Genomic DNA, 18,336 nt, shown 5'->3' with positions numbered 1-18,336 from the left:
GTTCTCTTTGGTCTCGCTATAATATTACGTCGTACGCGACGTCGGAAGAGGGGGATGGGGTTTCAAACACCTGTGCGTGCATAAGGCACAACAAAAATAACAGGTCGTTCATATAAAACAACCATGAATAGATTAAATTTAAACTGAATTTTCAATTTAGTATTGAGTAATTAGCAATTACCTACTTACAATACACACAATGATTGAACTTTACCAATTTAACCTATCACGCATCAATCGCGTCCTGGCGCTTTCAACTAATAAGTTAAGTGGGTCATAAAACTTTTGTATTTTTTTTCTGAAGTGAAAACTTCTTTAGAATCGTTGTGATTTCAAACCGGATGCAACGGAAAAAACAACAGGTAAGAGACACAAATACAAAAATGTGTAGGATGAAGCTAGCAAAGAATGAGACAGAAATATACATACTATTTAATACAGCGCCATCTGTGAGATTTTTTAATACTAACGTGTGTATGAATGCTCTTGTAGTGAATTTTAATTTAGGATTATACGTGAAATTAAAATATCAATTCACAGAGGGCGCTACCTTACAATTATTTACTAATGACAAAATTTTACATATACTTAAGACGTTTAGGATAATTGTATTTTAATTTTGGAAGGTTTCACTTCTACCACGTTTACTCTGCTTTTCTGACGTGTCCAAATTTGGAAATTATTAAGTCCATTGTTTTCCAATAACCCAAGAAGCCACGCTTAGCGATGCTATGTCGTTTTCCCACACTTTACCCTGGTTACAGTCTCAAACTAATCAACTTTAGCTCATTTCGCTTCATGTCATTTTCCAATTTAACAGATAGAAGAAAACAAAAAACTTGGCTTAAACGTCACGTTACCATGGCATAAAATCTATAAAAATAAAAGAAGCAAAACAACTCTTATCAAAACAACTACCCCCTGATAGCAAGTGTTTATGATATTTATTATCATGTTTACGTATGGAACTGTATCAAATGGGTTAAATTTTTTATTTTAAACGCTATAGTAAATGTGTAATAATGTCTAGCAGATTGGATATATTATGGTCACCGGCACATCATGACAAATTCATTGTTTGGGGCCCAGACATAACCTTGTACGAAGTGGCAAGGATAAAAGAAATCGAGAAGAAAACGACTTGTATGTATTTTAAATATAGCAACAATTTTATAATTTTATATATAGGACACTACATATCTATAATAATAATAATAATGTAGTTTAGTCTTTTAAATATGTTAAAAAAAATTTTTTTTGAAGAAATCACTTTTAATAAAAAACACTAGTCGCTTTTCTTGATAAGTACCAAAAGTCCCCAGTCAGTTTTTGACAAATTAATTGAAGTGTATTTGTTTCATTTAAAAAAGGAAATTTATTTCCACAATGTATCAAGAAAATAAAGTACAACAGTAATAGAACATTCTTTGGAAATTCTGAATATTTAATTTCCACAACGCTTACCATCCACTACACTGCCCTACCACAGTTGAAAGATTTGAAGCAAGTATTACACAAGATTACCAATAGTCTGCAGTGGGTAGATGGGGATTTAAAGACATCCTACAACTATTTTCATTTTTAACCCAACATTTATTTGACAATATGGATAAGTTGATGTCCTTCGTGTCTATTTTATAATGTTTTTTCTACAGTCACTCCAATTTCCTCAACCTATGGAGCCACAGTTGTTGCATCCCAGAGTGCTAGTGGAGTGCGGTGCGTTGATATCAGTGCTGAACCAGAGCAGCCTGAGCCATTGCTCGCTCTTGGATATGCTAGTGGACGGGTCTCACTTACCACCCTTAAACAAACATATGACCCTTTGGGACTAGTTGGAAGAGAGTTTGGTAAGTTTGAAAGCTTAGTGAATTTTAGTTGATTCGTCATTATCCTGCCCTTCTCCCAGTCACCTGGGGTCAGCGCAACATGTTTTCTCCTTCCATACTCTTCTATCATATACCATTTCTTCACTCACTCCCCTCTTACCCATATTGTCTTTCACGCAATTCATCCATTTATTATTAGGTCTACCTCTTCCTCTATATCCTTCCACATTCATAGTTAACATTCTCTTACCAACCTCATTTTCATTTCGTCTCATCACATCTCATCATATCAATGGCACTACCTGAATGTATTTTAAATATTCACATTTTACTAATTAAGCTACTAATATAAATTTAGCTGCCTAAAAACAATAAAACCATCTTGATGGATCTAGATAGATACCTAGGTATATCATAAAAGTTCAGTGGTGACTGAATTTTGCAATCAAATGGCCCTCCTATTATACAGATTTTTAATACTTCCTCTCACTGTGTGCAGTTGTAGGTCAAGCGTTTATAGTACTCCTGAGATCTGTCTGGTACCTCAATGAGAGCAGTCTAGTATTATTTCTATTGTCTTATTACATTATTTAATTAAGAATAAAAAAAATCAAATATTATTGATTATAACAGTATTTTACTACTCCTACATGGCTTATAGATAATTGATTAAGAATTTGCATTTCTCAATTATATAACAATCTTTCCCAAAGTGGGTGATAAAGCCCCCTTGTGGGTATCTGTAGACCTAACGAGGGATGGTAAGAGATTTAGAACAAAAAGGGGGCGTTTTGTAGAGGCTTGAGAGCCGATTTATAATTTTATCTAGGAGGACTCTTAGACACCGACTGAGCTTTCGCTATAGTGCTTTTTAAGTAGGTGAAAAAATGGGGGCCCTAAAAAATAATTTATTCTCAAAGTGGGCAGCAGACAAAATAAGCTTGGGAAGCCGTGGACTATACTATAAGTTCTATTTGTTTTTATCACTATTTTTGTTCTGTGAGACATATAATTCTGTTTTGCATGTATTCACTTTCATCCTGCACATAAACAACTAAATTATTCTTGCAGCACCAAGATACCAAAGGCTTTGCAACTCTGTGTCATGGAGTCACATGGAGACAAACATGTTGGCAGTCGCGATGGAGAAACATCGTAGTGACCACTGCATACTTGTATGGGATGTAAACCGAGGTTCGGCAGCTGCTGATGAGGCTTTAGGTTTGAAATCGATTTATTTTTAAGTGATGTTATTATGATTAGAACTGTGTTGTTATTAAAAATATATTTGTAGTATATTTAAGTGTAAAGTAAAGTCTTCGTGAAAAAAATGATGCCTCTGAGCACAATAAAATTTTCAGAAAGTACTTCTCAAGGAAGTGTAGATCCGATGCGACCACTAGCAGAAATGGGACTATCTGAGACAGCACATAATGTAACCTGGTCTAACTGCTCGAACAGGACCTTATTGGCTTCAATGAACTTGAAGTACATCAAAATATTTGATCTTAGAGGTAAGAATGGACCTTTGGTCTTATTGCTCATACATTGATCATCCAGCAGACACTGACTCTATTAAACAATAGTGCTTGTATATACAATTAGTTTTGACCATCAAGGCGTGAATACAGTAGGCTAGTGAAATAGTGGAGTCTGAATTACCGCAGGATATATATAATAGCAGAAAACTGTATCAACCCTTGAACGGTCGGTTCTCTTTGTCGTCTATTTACTTACAATAAAAAGGACATTGAAGAATGGCCACAACTGGATGCTCAAGACTGAATCATTATAAAAATGAAATTGCCACAGATTTATCGAACAAAGCCGTGAGCATGACCACGACCCGCTACTGCTACGGTGTGTGTGCCGACCCGAACAGCTCCCACCAGCTCGCCTCCCGCGGAGAGAACGTGGTCTGTCTTTGGGACATCAGGCACTTCGACCGCCCCGTACTCTCTCTGCAGCATCCCCGGCCTCTAGCCGTCACCCATCTGCAGTGGTGCCCTACCAGGTTAGATTCCCTTCCGTACTGGGGCTCTACTGGGGCACAAGTACTTTTTAAAACAACTTTCAGTATAAAATCCGAACTAATATGTGTTGCAAACCACGCAATGGAATGTAAAATATTTAAAGCCCCACGAAAAACTAATGCATTAAATGTTTTCCTTCTGACGCAGACGCAACCTTCTTCTCTCGCTACAGAGAGATTCCAAGTCGCTCCGCATCCACGACATACAGCAGGCCAGTGCTGAGTGGAAGAAAAACGCGCTCGATGTGGTGAGCCCTACACACGATATTAGACTATCAGTCTTCTAACGTGGAGATTACATCTCGGCGTCCTCAAGTAAGAAGTATCCTTAATTTACTTCACCTGTTCCGATGCCTGGTGGTAAATGTATTGTGAGCCCGCGTGGGTGTTGCCGGGACGCCGCTGTACTTATTCTGTAACATTATAACTTGCACAACGCAGTACTGGCTAGTAGAGTTGCGGCAGGGAGCAGTGGACCCGGTGCTGTAGTTTAAATAATTACTGACATGAATCGAATTGCTTCGAAAATTGTTTTAGCTGACGGCGACGGCCGTAGAGGCCGAAGTGGAGGAGTACTCTCGCAGACCGAGCGTGCTGGAGCGTGACGTCACTCCTGGAGGGTCGCAGCCGCTCGTGGCCTTCTGCTGCCATCCGGCTCACGAGGCGCGTCTGCTGGCACTCAGCGCCACAGGTCCACGGTCCACTTTGTACTGTTGCTACTGGCAGGCTCCCATAGCATCATTCTCTAATGTGGCCTAAGTCGCCTGTTGAAATATTTGTATTTTAAGAAAATGAATTTACCAATTTCGATATTTAATATGTTGTTTGTGTTTTGTGAATCATAAGAGTTTTTCATTGTAACAATATAAAATATGGCCAGGCGGTCTGGTGGACTACACGGTCTGCGAGCGCGTGGCGGTGTCCTGGGGGGCGGGAGGAGGGCTGACCTGGTCCGGGGGAGGAGGGGGACTCCGTGTCCTCAACGACGACTTGTGCGGGGTCGTGAAGGACATCTCGCACGTCATGAGACGACGCGCCCAAACCGACTACGGCCTCAAGGTACTTGCTGCGCCACGAGCCTCGGCCCCACGGGCGGTCCCGGGCCGACTGCTCCTACAGAAGCGCGTACCCGGGCTGCCTGCACTCGCAACAGTAGCAAAGTGACCACGCGTGGTCTGGGCCGCACGGGCTCGGGGCTCCGGTAACCACGCGAGCTCAAGCGGAATGTGAGCTCAACCTGTGTCTAAAGTAACCAGACATAAATTTGCAAAAACTTTCAAGAATGTCGTCTCGCGACTGGCACCTTGGTAAAGAATTTGTTCACGGACGGGAGAAACCAACCATGGTATTTTATGATTTAAAACACGTATTGATCGATCATGATCAGGGACAATGAGATATGTGTGTGTGTACATACTGGGTGTCGGGGACTGGCCTGTCGTGAATTTGTGTGCAGGAGTCCACGGCCGGCGTTGAACTTCATTATATGTATAGACCGGACTAGGATTGCAATAATAATTAATGATTTAGAGCCAATGGTACTGTCATCTGTTCAGTGCCACCCGCGGGACAGGTCAGACCTCTTAATACTGTAAAATGAAAATAAACTGCTACAGTTCAACGCCGGGCGTGGGGGCGGAGCGCCCGCCGCGCCGAGCCGTGTTGTGATGCTCTCAATGTTTGGCCGCAGCAAGACCTGTGGCAGAACGCAGACCTCGCCGATGACGACGCGCTCAGCGCCCTGTGGCACTTCATGGCCTTGAGCAAGTCCTTGGTGGAAGATGGTGAGTCTTATATTGTTCCTATCTAAACCGCACCGGCAATAAGTAATAATATTCTGTAATCGTGTAATGTTTGATGGCAGGTTGCATAAGGAACAGTCCGTGGAAGCACCCGGGCGTGCTGACCGTGCTGCGGTCCCCGGGCGACGGCGGCTACCGCTCCGAGATAGTGCCCTCCCTGCTGCCCGACATGCCCAACCGCAGGGTCACGCTCTACAGGTCAGACTCCCGTCGCCGGGGCCGCTCGCGCTTCTATTTAGTGTTGAGCATTCAGTAAATGGACTTCTTCCTTCGAGAGTCCAAGTCTTATGAGTAGGAGATCGGAGAAGGCATCAGGCTCCCTTCACTCCCCTCCGACGGGCCCCAGCTGGCCTGCCGGGGCCACAGTACCATACCACTTGAGAGCCGCGAACTGAATGTGGACCGCGAGGTCGCGTTGATAGTTCTGCGGCCCTTGTGCATAGTTTTATTGTAAGGTACTTACCAGTGACAGCGTTAGAGTAATATTAGGCTATGAAGGCTCTATAGCCTAAAAGGTGAGATATCGATGGGGGAGGGGCCATGTTTGAATAATGGAGGAGAAATGTACTATGTATAACCAGGCCACATATTACAAGCGTAATGTTGAGACTTTGTGTTTTAAAGTGGATGGCCATTGTCGTCTCCCGTGTTAGGGACAGGAAATCTGTAGCTCGTCTGCATGAGTAAATGTTCTGATGGCTATCCCAGGAGTGCAGAGCGAACTCGTGCACTGCAGCTGTGCGGGTGGGGGTGGGGGTGGGAGAACGCGGACGCGGGGGTGGAGCGCGCCGAGGCCGAGGGCACCCCGTGTCGCGCCGCCGCACTCGCCGCCTTCCACCTCCGCCTCAGGACTGCTCTGGACGTGCTGGCCCGGGCGCACGAGCCGCAGGTACATACACATCACTGACCGACATTACACTGCTATGTCCAAAAACACATAATATCATCTCGGCCCTTTTAGTTAATTCTCATATTTGTGGTCAGTAATTTAATACTTTAGTCCAAATCATGTATTCAATATGAAAATGTATTCAATATAAAAATATTGAATACATGATGAAGTTTTCTTCGTATTTCCTCGTGATACGTGACTAGGGTTGTTTGGAACAGCTCCGCGTGGTGGGGCTGGCGCTGGCGGGGCTGAGCGAGGAGCGGCTGTGGCGCGAGGCGCTGGCGGCCGGCGCCTCCGCCCTGCCCGACGCCTACCTGCGCGGCCTGCTGCACTTCCTGGCGGCCTCCGCCCCCGCGCCGCCCGCCCTGCACGCGCCCTCCGCGCCGCCCGACCTGTCCGCCGTGCTCGTCAGTATACTGTGACGTAACGCGACCCCTCCCCCCGCGCCGCCCGCCCTGCACGCGCCCTCCGCGCCGCCCGACCTGTCCGCCGTGCTCGTCAGTATACTGTGACGTAACGCGACCCCTCCCCCCGCGCCGACCGCCCTGCACGCGCCCTCCGCGCCGCCCGACCTGTCCGCCGTGCTCGTCAGTATACTGTAACGTAACGCGACCCCTCCCCCCGCGCCGACCGCCCTGCACGCGCCCTCCGCGCCGCCCGACCTGTCCGCCGTGCTCGTCAGTATACTGTGACGTAACGCGACCCCTCCCCCCGCGCCGACCGCCCTGCACGCGCCCTCCGCGCCGCCCGACCTGTCCGCCGTGCTCGTCAGTATACTGTGACGTAACGCGACCCCTCCCCCCGCGCCGACCGCCCTGCACGCGCCCTCCGCGCCGCCCGACCTGTCCGCCGTGCTCGTCAGTATACTGTGACGTAACGCGACCCCTCCCCCCGCGCCGACCGCCCTGCACGCGCCCTCCGCGCCGCCCGACCTGTCCGCCGTGCTCGTCAGTATACTGTGACGTAACGCGACCCCTCCCCCCGCGCCGACCGCCCTGCACGCGCCCTCCGCGCCGCCCGACCTGTCCGCCGTGCTCGTCAGTATACTGTGACGTAACGCGACCCCTCCCCCCGCGCCGACCGCCCTGCACGCGCCCTCCGCGCCGCCCGACCTGTCCGCCGTGCTCGTCAGTATACTGTGACGTAACGCGACCCCTCCCCCCGCGCCGACCGCCCTGCACGCGCCCTCCGCGCCGCCCGACCTGTCCGCCGTGCTCGTCAGTATACTGTGACGTAACGCGACCCCTCCCCCCGCGCCGACCGCCCTGCACGCGCCCTCCGCGCCGCCCGACCTGTCCGCCGTGCTCGTCAGTATACTGTGACGTAACGCGACCCCTCCCCCCGCGCCGACCGCCCTGCACGCGCCCTCCGCGCCGCCCGACCTGTCCGCCGTGCTCGTCAGTATACTGTGACGTAACGCGACCCCTCCCCCCGCGCCGACCGCCCTGCACGCGCCCTCCGCGCCGCCCGACCTGTCCGCCGTGCTCGTCAGTATACTGTGACGTAACGCGACCCCTCCCCCCGCGCCGACCGCCCTGCACGCGCCCTCCGCGCCGCCCGACCTGTCCGCCGTGCTCGTCAGTATACTGTGACGTAACGCGACCCCTCCCCCCGCGCCGACCGCCCTGCACGCGCCCTCCGCGCCGCCCGACCTGTCCGCCGTGCTCGTCAGTATACTGTGACGTAACGCGACCCCTCCCCCCGCGCCGACCGCCCTGCACGCGCCCTCCGCGCCGCCCGACCTGTCCGCCGTGCTCGTCAGTATACTGTGACGTAACGCGACCCCTCCCCCCGCGCCGACCGCCCTGCACGCGCCCTCCGCGCCGCCCGACCTGTCCGCCGTGCTCGTCAGTATACTGTGACGTAACGCGACCCCTCCCCCCGCGCCGACCGCCCTGCACGCGCCCTCCGCGCCGCCCGACCTGTCCGCCGTGCTCGTCAGTATACTGTAACGTAACGCGATACCTTTTCCCCAACTCACTTACCCTTGATGCGTCCCTTTAACGTCACTTGAAGTAAGAGAGAGAATTTAATTTAAAGTAACAACTAACGCCTGTAGGGAGCGTACACTAGCTCAGGTGCCACTATCCTGCCGGTCACATGTTCAGGTTTGGAGGACGGGGCAGTCGTTGTACCGCATCATAGAGATTCCGAGCTCAAGTCTCAGTCGCGTCCTCGTTGCGAACTCTGGGCTCCGGTAATCACTTACCATTAGTGATTTATCAATGCAGTAAACAAATCTGACAACAATATAAAAAGAGTTACGAAAACACAATTAAAATAACGATTTCCTCACATTTACGGAACATAACACGGATTTTTTTTTATTGCTTAGATGGGTGGGCGACTTCACAGCCCACCTGGTGTTTAGTGGTTACTGGAGCCCATAGACATTTACAACATAAATGCGCCACCCATCTTGAGATATAACGCATTACCGCTTCATGTGCCCCGCGCCGCCCGCAGAACGAGACGGAGATGCGGCTGGAGGACCGCGTGGCCTTCGCCTGCATGTTCCTGTCGGACGGCAAGCTGCACGAGTACGTGCGACACACGGCCGACGCGCTCGTGCAGCGCGGGGACCTGTCCGGCGTGCTGCTCACCGGTGAGGGACGCGCTGCCCACCCCAGCGATGTGCTCGGTACACGTGTGTTACTCAGCGTGCTGCTGTGGTGCAGGGGCCGGCGCGGAGGGCGCGGCGCTGCTGCAGCACTGGCTGGACGCGAGCGGCGACGTGCAGAGTGCCGCCCTGCTGGCCGCGCGCTGCTTCACGCCGGAGCTGCTGGCCCTGCCGCACGTGCAGCACTGGCTCGACAGGTACCGCGCCCTGCCCCACACCGACCCACATCAACTATCATAGCGATGCCTCCAATGATCACTACTCTAACTCAAAATTTTGAAATTTTCGTTTTTCACGCAAATCGCTTCACTATGTTAAAAGTATTACAATTAATCATTATTGATGGGGTTCGAAGCAAGAGTAAATCAGCTAGTTACACAAAAAAACCATAAATATATCTGCAATAATAAAGATTTTATCAACTTTTTTCGTTTAAACGCTCCTCCTGTAAACCTACGAATTTGGAGTTAGCGTAGTGTTCATTGGAGGCATCGATAGTATCATAGATTTTTACTAATCGATTGAACATTTCTACGGCTTGACCCCACCGCTAGCAAAAGAGGCATTAAATTGTGTACGATTTGTATATACCTAACTCAATACGTAGACGCGCCGTGCGTTCATGATAGTGTCAAATTATTTTATCACATTCTTGTATAGCAGTGCACTCATAGTGCGCGCGGAAACGCTCGTCATCTCCTGAGGTATGTAGCGGGGTGAGCGGGGAGCGCGCGATTGACAAGACGCACGCGATATTATATTAAGTGCAGATAAATCTCAGAATAACATATTAGAATTAATGTAATGGGTGCCTAATTCTAATATTGTATTTTTCTATTTCTTGGTTAAACAAAAAATGCATATTCAAAAGTGTTTATTATATTTTATTACGAAACAAAACAATTTTATAAGCAAATGAACATTTCTTAAAAAGAAAATAAATAAAAACTATCACCATTATAGTACATTATAAAAAAAAAATTATTTATTTATCTATTTTGATTTTTTTACCAACAAAAATTTATGAATTTTCCATCGTAATACCCCCATGTCGAAATCATCAATGTAGATTCTCTTTTTTATTTTTTTAGGTTTTCATGGAGAAGTATATTTTGATTTTTCCGATGTTTGTCGATTCGAATTTACTTCAGCTACAATTCTAATTACGGTCTGAGAAAAAAAATTGTGCACATTGTAAATTACATTTTACACTGATCGTGTTATTGGTGGACCCACCTTAGGATATTTTATCTCGTGTATGTTTGGAACAAACTGGCAAGAACAACTGCATCATACAACCGCCGCGGTGGTCGACGGCAGACTGAGTTAGCTTGACGTTTGTCTACCTCGCCCGCCCTGCCGCTCGCATACAGCAGGCGGTGACTAGCCCTTCCGCGCACACTATAGTTAATGGAAAATTTGGTTTTCATTTATTGTACAGTTTTACAGTTTGACCCCACCGTTAGCAACAGGGACATTAAAGTGGTACCCGCAAAATATGTGAATGTGTGGAATCATTTATGCTGTCGACCTTGCGTCGACGTCTCCAGAAGACTGCATATACGGGCTCCGGTGACCACTCAACATCAGATGGGCTCACAAAAAAGAGTTTATAGTTTTCTCAGTCACAAGCGATTATTGGATCTGGTTATTGGAGCAGACGGGTAGGACAGGCTGCCGCACCGCGTGCTCGGTGTCGTGCGCGGGCTGTCGAGGACTATAGACTGGTTGAGACAGGACGGCACTCCGGCAGCAGCAGTGCAGTCTTGTGAAGAGAGTAATGCGAAGTGTTGTGTGTCACGGGCAGCTACCGCGGGCTGCTGGACGGCTGGCGGCTGTGGTGGGCTCGCTGCGCGCTGGACACGTGGGTGTGCGGGGGCAGCGCCGCGGCCGCCGTGCGCCACGTGTGCGTGGCCTGCACCTACTGCGGCAAGTCCGTGGCGGCGGCCGCGGGGGCCCGGCCTCGCCCGCCGCTCGCGCGCCTGCCGCCGCCCGCCGCCAAGATGAAGGTAAACACAACATTCCCCCGCGACCTACATACTTCATATAGTGATGAAATGCTACGTTACCGGTACCTCCGCCACGCCCCCCCCCTCTGCCGCGAAGTAGTAATACGTTCCGATTCGAAGAGTGGGGTAGCATTTCTACTATAGAACTGAACTTCACAACTCATATCTCAAGCTGGGTGGCGGCATCTTTGTTATTGATGTCTATGGGTTCAGAAACACTCGTGAGCAATGAGAAAAAAAAACGTTAACTTCTTATATTAATTAGTTATAAACATTTTAAATCAATTATTGTCAATCCCAAATCAAAAAACCCAGATCGAACTTATAACTATTGTTAACGAGGCTTCTTGAAATTACACGCGGCAGCAAATTGTTTGTTATGGCCGCGCGTGTTTTTTTCTTAAATCACGGAGGCTTCTTGGTGATGGACGCGCCAACAAAATTGTATAAAGTGGGCGCGCGTGATCGCACGGCCGGTCGGCGGCGGAATGAAATGGCGCGCGTCCCGCGGCACGTGGAGGGGAGGGGGGGGGCACCGCCTCGTTCGTTAACAACTATCGTTTAAGGCTTCGCCAAACAGAACACGTTCTTACGTGACTTCTGTCACGCTCTTTTCATGTCACACAAATTGACTAGACGAGCCCAACGCTCCTTGACGCAACATAACGCCAAATTATAGTGCCTTTCGATAGCAGTGTGAAAATTAAAAAGTTTCAAGATGTCGAGTGATTCAGATGTGGCATTGTATAAACATGGATATTTCCTAACTAATTCTATCAATTTTTCGGGCATTATCCAGTATTTTAATACACATTCACTCGGACGCTAAAATAAAATTTGTAAAAAATTACAATGCCTGACGTCAAAGCGTCCTAACGCCGCGACAGAGCATTGCGTACTGCTAGCGCTGGGGCTCTGTTTGACGGTATGTTACCATAGTAGTAGTACAGCACATCTCGGCGTCATAGCGTAGCGCTCTGACGCGCGCTAATTACGCGTTCTGTTTGACGAAGCCTTAAGACGTTTCCGAGAAGGTTCCGAGCAGGGGGCGCGATGTTTCAGCAAATCTCGTCGTGCCCGAACTGCCGCAAGCCGCTGCCGCGCTGCGCCGTGTGCTCGCTGCACCTGGGCACGGGCGCGGGGGGCGGCGCGGGGGGCGCGGCGGGTGGTGGCGCGGGGGGCGCGGCCTTCCCCCGCTGGTTCAGCTGGTGCGTGGCCTGCAGGCACGGGGGCCACGCCGCGCACCTCATGGACTGGTTCAAGTACGTGCCGCCCGCTCCCGTGCGCTCTCTGTCTAATGTTCTCCGTTTCCGAACAAGTATTATAAACTTATATATTTAAGTCGTCGTGGCCTAAAAGATAAGACGTCCGGTGCATTCGTATGTAGCGATGCGACGGTGTTCGAATCCCGCAGGTGGGTACCAGTTTTTCTAATAAAATACATACTGAACAAATATTCACGATTGACTTCCATAGTGAAGGAATAACATCGTGTAATAAAAATTAAACCCGCAAAATTATAATTTACGTAATTACTGGTAGTAGGACCTCTTGTGAGTCCGCGCGGGTAGGTACCACCGCCCCGCCTATTTCTGCCGTGAAGCAGTAGCGTTCCAGTTTGATGGGTGGGGCAGTCGTTGTAACTATATTGAAACTAGAACTCATCTCAAAATGGGTGACAGCATTTACGTTGTAGATGTCTATGGGCTCCGGAAACCACTTATCACCAGGTGGGCCGTGAGCTCGTCCAGACCCCTAGGCTATAAAAAAATATAAAAAAATTCAGATAAAAAAAAAAAGTTTTTATGACACCGAAACTGACAATAATATGATATTGTTTTTGCCCTGCTGCTGCCATCGGGCTCAGCACGTTAGAGCGAAGTTATAGGATGAATATAAATAAAATATAATGAGAGTGACACAGCTCCCAACATGCGGAGCGCGTGCCAATGAGTCCCGTGTGCTGCAGGGAGCACGCGGAGTGCCCGGTCAGCTCCTGCAACTGCCGCTGCAGCACCCTGGACCCCCCCCACCGCCTGTAGCGCGCCCCGGGGGACCGACTATCTATTGAACACACGTTTTTCTTTGGTGATATTTTTTGTTTATTTCATCTGTGGGTTATTTAGTAATTAAGATCAAACAAATCAAAAGAGAAAAAAGACGTTGAATATTTAAACTATTGTGGTTTAATCTCCTACTTTGTCTCCGAATGTCGTTAATAGTAAAATATGAAAACAATCGAAATTTCATAATGAATTATGTAAAGACACAATTTGTTCATAATACTTTTTTTTATTATATTATAAATTTCTATAGGTTAAGAAAATCAATCAATTGTATAATCTGAGACACGATGAGTGCCCACTGAGACTCTACACGGAGCCGTTAGCGAGGGGCGCACCCTCCGTATTAGCTTGTGATCTGGGAACCCAGACAAAATACTTTTATAAAATATACGAAGAGTACTCGACCGGATTAAGGATCCGTTTTGTTTATGTTTTTTTTTAAGTAATCACCGTTGGGCGGGCATACGGCTCATCTGACGGTTAGTGCACACTCTAGATTATTATAATCATTATTAGTAATTAAAAGCTACAATGCCTGTGGGATCCACGTTCATTGTATCGAAGTAAATTCGCGAAAACTAATTAAGCATAAGAACGTTTTACAGAAATTTATATTTTTATACTAGAACTTAGTACTTTAAGGTAAGAGCTTAGGTTCAGTAGAAGGGCTCTTCCCTAGTCATTATTGAACAAAAAGTGTGATCTGTATGTACATCGGGGTTTTATAATGACTCATGTTCGCTCAATGTGCAAATGACCTCTTTAGGTATAGGCTTTATTCAAAGATATACTTTGGTCTATATTTTTAACTACTCTGTGTACGACTTGACTTTTGGCGGGAACCCAACAAACGAACTTTTATAAGGTTTAATTTTTGTAATTAAATTTTCTTCCGACTTAAACGTCTAATAAAGGACGGTTATTAACTGTTTAGCATCTGTGAAAGTGTATAAATGTGAGAAAACGAAACGCAGTCGCTGGATATGGCTTCTCGGTTTGTTCCAAAAAGTTCAGTGAAGTTTCAGGAAATAACCACAATTTTACTGAGACTTTATTTCATCCCATATCGCTTTATTTAATTTCATCCAAATTCATTACAGTCTCAGATTACATAGAAAACTTCTCATTACATCCAACCATTACATACATTATTATTTTTCGTAATGTTCGTACGAATATATAAAAGATTAGGATTAGAGTATGGCGTGATAGGTTTGCCATGTTGGAAAAATGGAACTACTACTTCTGAAAGGTCAGTTTTGTTGTAATCTTATTGATAACCTACAACACTTTTCAATTTGAACTCAAAGCATGAATATAGTCATGACTTTATACTTTTAAGACTTATTCTAATCCGAAAATGTACTTGGGTCGTAGAAAAAATATAAATTATTTGTTAAAAGACTCGGTGGTATTGATACGTTTTTTTTAATGCCGTATAGGCAGACAAGGATACGGCCCACCTGATGGTGAGTGGTTACCGTCGTCCATGGACGTCAGCCATGCCAGGGGCAGAGCCAAGCCGCTGCCCACCGTTAAGTACTCTCCACAAGCCTCGTTTGAAGGACATGTCATAGCGCTCAGGAAACATTGTGGAGGGGAGCTCATTTCAAAGCCGGATGGTGCATGGCAAAAAAAGGATCTCTAGAAATGCACTGTGGATGAACGCAGTGGCTCCAAGTAGTATGGATGAACTCTACTCCGGTGGCGGGCAGTGCGATGGTAAAAACGAGATGATAGAATCATCTCAAATAATACCTCAGAGCACTCCCCATGGAACATACGGTACAAAATACAGAGAGAAGCGAAGTCCCTCCGCAGACCCAGAGGTTCGAAACAATCGGTGAGAATGGGATTATCGACAATCCGAACATTGGAATGAGCACCATGCCTTCATCTTGGCCTTATCAATTCAGACTTACTATATGTCATCTCGACACTCACACCCTTCTCTCGCATCCTCCTCTATCACCTACTCCATCCAAGTCTTCCTCCTCCTCCTCCACCATTACTATGGTACGCGGTAAGTAGACGGCAGGACAAGCACAAGTCACAGTCTTTTTTTTATCACTGATAATGGCAACACCTTAAAAAGCGATTAAGAAGTTCGACCATAATCATGGACACATCGAAATATTTATTCATTGAATGTGTTACATTTTTTATTGCTCACCATGTAAAGACATCCCACCTTTTCATTACTGTCATTTTATAAAATCTGTAAAACTCGTCAACAGCAGCTAACAGTTTTATGTGTATATTAAATACAGAGTACGTTCCCTCTTCCGACGGACTGTTCATGTAATTTTTTTTGTAATTTTATGGCCTGTTACTAGACCTTTAAGCAAAATTGTTAATGTAATTTTTTTAAGGGAAAAATGACCTGGTAACTAAGACCTTTAAGTCAAGTCTTATTTTAATTATATTCTTATTTTTATGAAAAATGATAATATGGAGGGAAATGAAATGAAATGATGATGATTAATTTGAGACATTAATCAACTGGGATGAAATTAAATGAAATGAGATGAGATGATTTGGGATGAAATATAATCTCAGAAAAAGTGGTGGTCATTTACTCGGATTTTTCAGTGGACTTTTTGGAGGATCCCGAGAAGTTACGTCCAGCGGCTTTGTTTCATTTTCCCACATTTGTGTACTTTCACAGATATTAAACAGTTAATAAATCACCGTTATTACACATTTAAACCTGAAGAAACACTAAAATATAGACAAAATAAAATAAATCACACAACTTTACTCCTCGCGTTCCCGCCAAAAAGTCGTTCATGTAATCTTTACAAATAGTGTGCCCTGGTTTAAAATTAAAATCTTCCTAACTGAATATTACCAGGACTCGTGATAAGAGATTCATACTTTGTTGTTTTTTTTAATTGTTTTCTTTTAAAATTGAAAAAGAAACACCAACAACTGTAAATAAAAATGCAGATGTATTTCCAAATATATAGATTTATATATACATTTATTAAATAATTATTTCATCTGTATTACAATTTAACAATAAAATTTTCAAAGACACAACATTTTATTTATTTATTTTAAACTATCGTAAATGGGATTCCATCCCTGGTTGAGGCTCGCGCCGACGCAAGGCATTACCGAGCCTAAACCCGTACGGCTAGACGTCAGTATTGCTTGCGTCGCACGGGGGCCTCGCGGGCCGGGGGGGGGACTACAATACAGTTTAGGCTTTCTTATTTTTTATCAGAAACATCTTGAAATCTCTTTAAAAGAACTCGCCACGTAAGAAATATTTCTCTTGAAAGACTTAATTTCATATTTTAATTTGTTCGTGCTAATATTATTTAAATTATAACACTTTCTCGTTCAGAAGTTAGACTTAATAATATTTTTTTATGAAATTTATCTTTTATTCCTTGTTGTCACACAAATAGTCATCTCTGTATCTACACATTTCGTGATATAATGTAATCGAAATACTGCAACGACATCCGTTCGTTACAAATACGACCGAGCCGTTGGACGTGGTTTAGTAGAGAAAACTAAATCCACGTCACTACAAAATATAATTCTCGAGACTTTTATCAGTCTGGACTTGATAATAAATAACATACATTACTACAACACGACGAAGCGGCCCGCCCCCCTCCCACCCGTGCGAGTTCACGGCCCCGCTTCTCGTCGCCGGGGCCGCGACCAGTCGAGACGTCTATTCGATATAACATTACAACATCGCTTCAACGACTCCAAGAAACAGAAGCTCATACGAACAACACATTCTCCTATTCGATAATATAAATCTAATATTCTCATTTTAATTACAAAATAATATTTCAATACATCAACAGTTTATAGACGAAACACTCGGCATCCGAACAAATAAACGGGCAGAGTCAATTATCACACGTCGCATGCTCTCGGTCCCCGCGCCCCCCGCACCCCCCGCACCCCCGGGGGACTCCTCGCTCTCCTCAAGTGTCACTTAGCAACAGTACGAACTACACACAAATATCCTTCAACCGTTTGTAACCCACTGTCTCGCCGCGGGGGGCGCACCGGGGGGACCCGGTCCCGTGGAGCCCCCCGCGGCTACACACGAACAACGTTCGTTGATTGAAGTCTTTGGTACAGGAGAGACGACCGAGGATTGGATGCACAAGTACATGGCTCATCCGGAGCGCGACTCGCAATTACTCGACATATTTACTAAGTTTTTCTTTATCTATTAATTATTATAAAAATATGGAGGCTCAACGAGTAGCGCTCCCCGCGGCTCAAACAATAAACTCTCGTAATTATAATAAAACAAAAGCGTTCATATCCAAATATATAATAATCATATATTAAATAATATATTTTGTACACATTACTCTACTACTTTTTTTAAAGCTTTCAAAATTAAGATTTGTCTTAATTTTACATTCTACACAAAGTTCCGTACAAGACCCGCGGCGGCGCGCGGCCCGTCCCCGGACATATACATATAACAACGCGATTTACAGAAACAAAAATAAGTATTTGGCAGGACAAGTTTCGATTACAATGTTAACTACAGACGCGCAGTGCGGTCCCGGGGCCGCAGCGTACACCCACACGCATCGACACGAACACGCATACTGTACAACACAAATATACATAAAACTCATTTATACTCAGCACGACGTGACCATACTGGTAAATAAATAATCAATCGAGACGAGAGGTCTCGTCGCTGGAGGGCGGCCGGAGGGAATGTGCCGTCCTGTGTGACGTCACGCGGCGTGGCGCGGCGTGGCGCGGCGTGGCGGGGCAGGGCGTGTCGTGGCGCGGCGTGACGCGGCGCTCACTTCGCTTCGTCCTGCTCCATGGGCTCCTCCGAAACCGACCTTGAACTTTCTGCAGACCTGTAACCACAAGGAAATCTGATGAGGCTCGTCGGGTTGCGAGCTTAGGGCGGTGGCGCCGGCGTCAACGTGACTGGTTCAGCCTGCGGGTGGGACCCGGCCGGCTACCTAGAGATCTCTTTGCAAAGGACATGTCTAGCATCGGGACAAAAAAGATTCCCCCGGTCAGCCTTCTGTTCCACTAGGGGGGCGCGCGGTGGTCGCAGGGTTCCACCAGTCGG

General features: G+C 46.5%; 2 protein-coding genes across 15 annotated transcripts in view; one reads left to right on the top strand and one right to left on the bottom strand.

Annotated features, from left to right (window-relative positions):
• The first annotated feature begins 777 nt into the window (after positions 1-777).
• Positions 778-16,292, top strand: mio (GATOR complex protein mio). Its single transcript, XM_028183925.2, has 17 exons — positions 778-1,143; positions 1,656-1,850; positions 2,901-3,050; positions 3,191-3,343; positions 3,642-3,843; positions 4,010-4,109; positions 4,399-4,552; positions 4,742-4,920; positions 5,552-5,645; positions 5,726-5,861; positions 6,372-6,552; positions 6,774-6,962; positions 9,022-9,160; positions 9,234-9,372; positions 10,983-11,184; positions 12,247-12,446; positions 13,154-16,292. Exons 1-17 carry the CDS (start codon positions 1,023-1,025, stop codon positions 13,224-13,226), a joined length of 2,607 nt encoding a protein of 868 aa, XP_028039726.2. The 5' UTR covers positions 778-1,022; the 3' UTR covers positions 13,227-16,292.
• HDAC4 (histone deacetylase 4) overlaps positions 16,203-18,336 on the bottom strand; it is a 102,103-nt gene continuing 99,969 nt past the window's right edge. For all 14 annotated transcript variants that reach the window (XM_028183918.2, XM_028183911.2, XM_089729326.1 and 11 more), the window contains one exon: positions 16,203-18,115. In XM_028183918.2, coding sequence (XP_028039719.2) covers positions 18,055-18,115 — 61 coding nt within the window. In that variant the 3' untranslated portion in view covers positions 16,203-18,054. The remainder of the gene's footprint in view (positions 18,116-18,336) is intronic.

This window comes from Bombyx mandarina, chromosome 08 (assembly GCF_030267445.1).
Source record: "Bombyx mandarina strain Sakado chromosome 08, ASM3026744v2".
NCBI classification, from domain to species: Eukaryota; Metazoa; Arthropoda; class Insecta; order Lepidoptera; family Bombycidae; genus Bombyx; species Bombyx mandarina.
The sequence above is the reverse complement of the archived record's forward strand: the minus strand, read 5'-3'. Positions and strand labels throughout refer to the sequence as shown.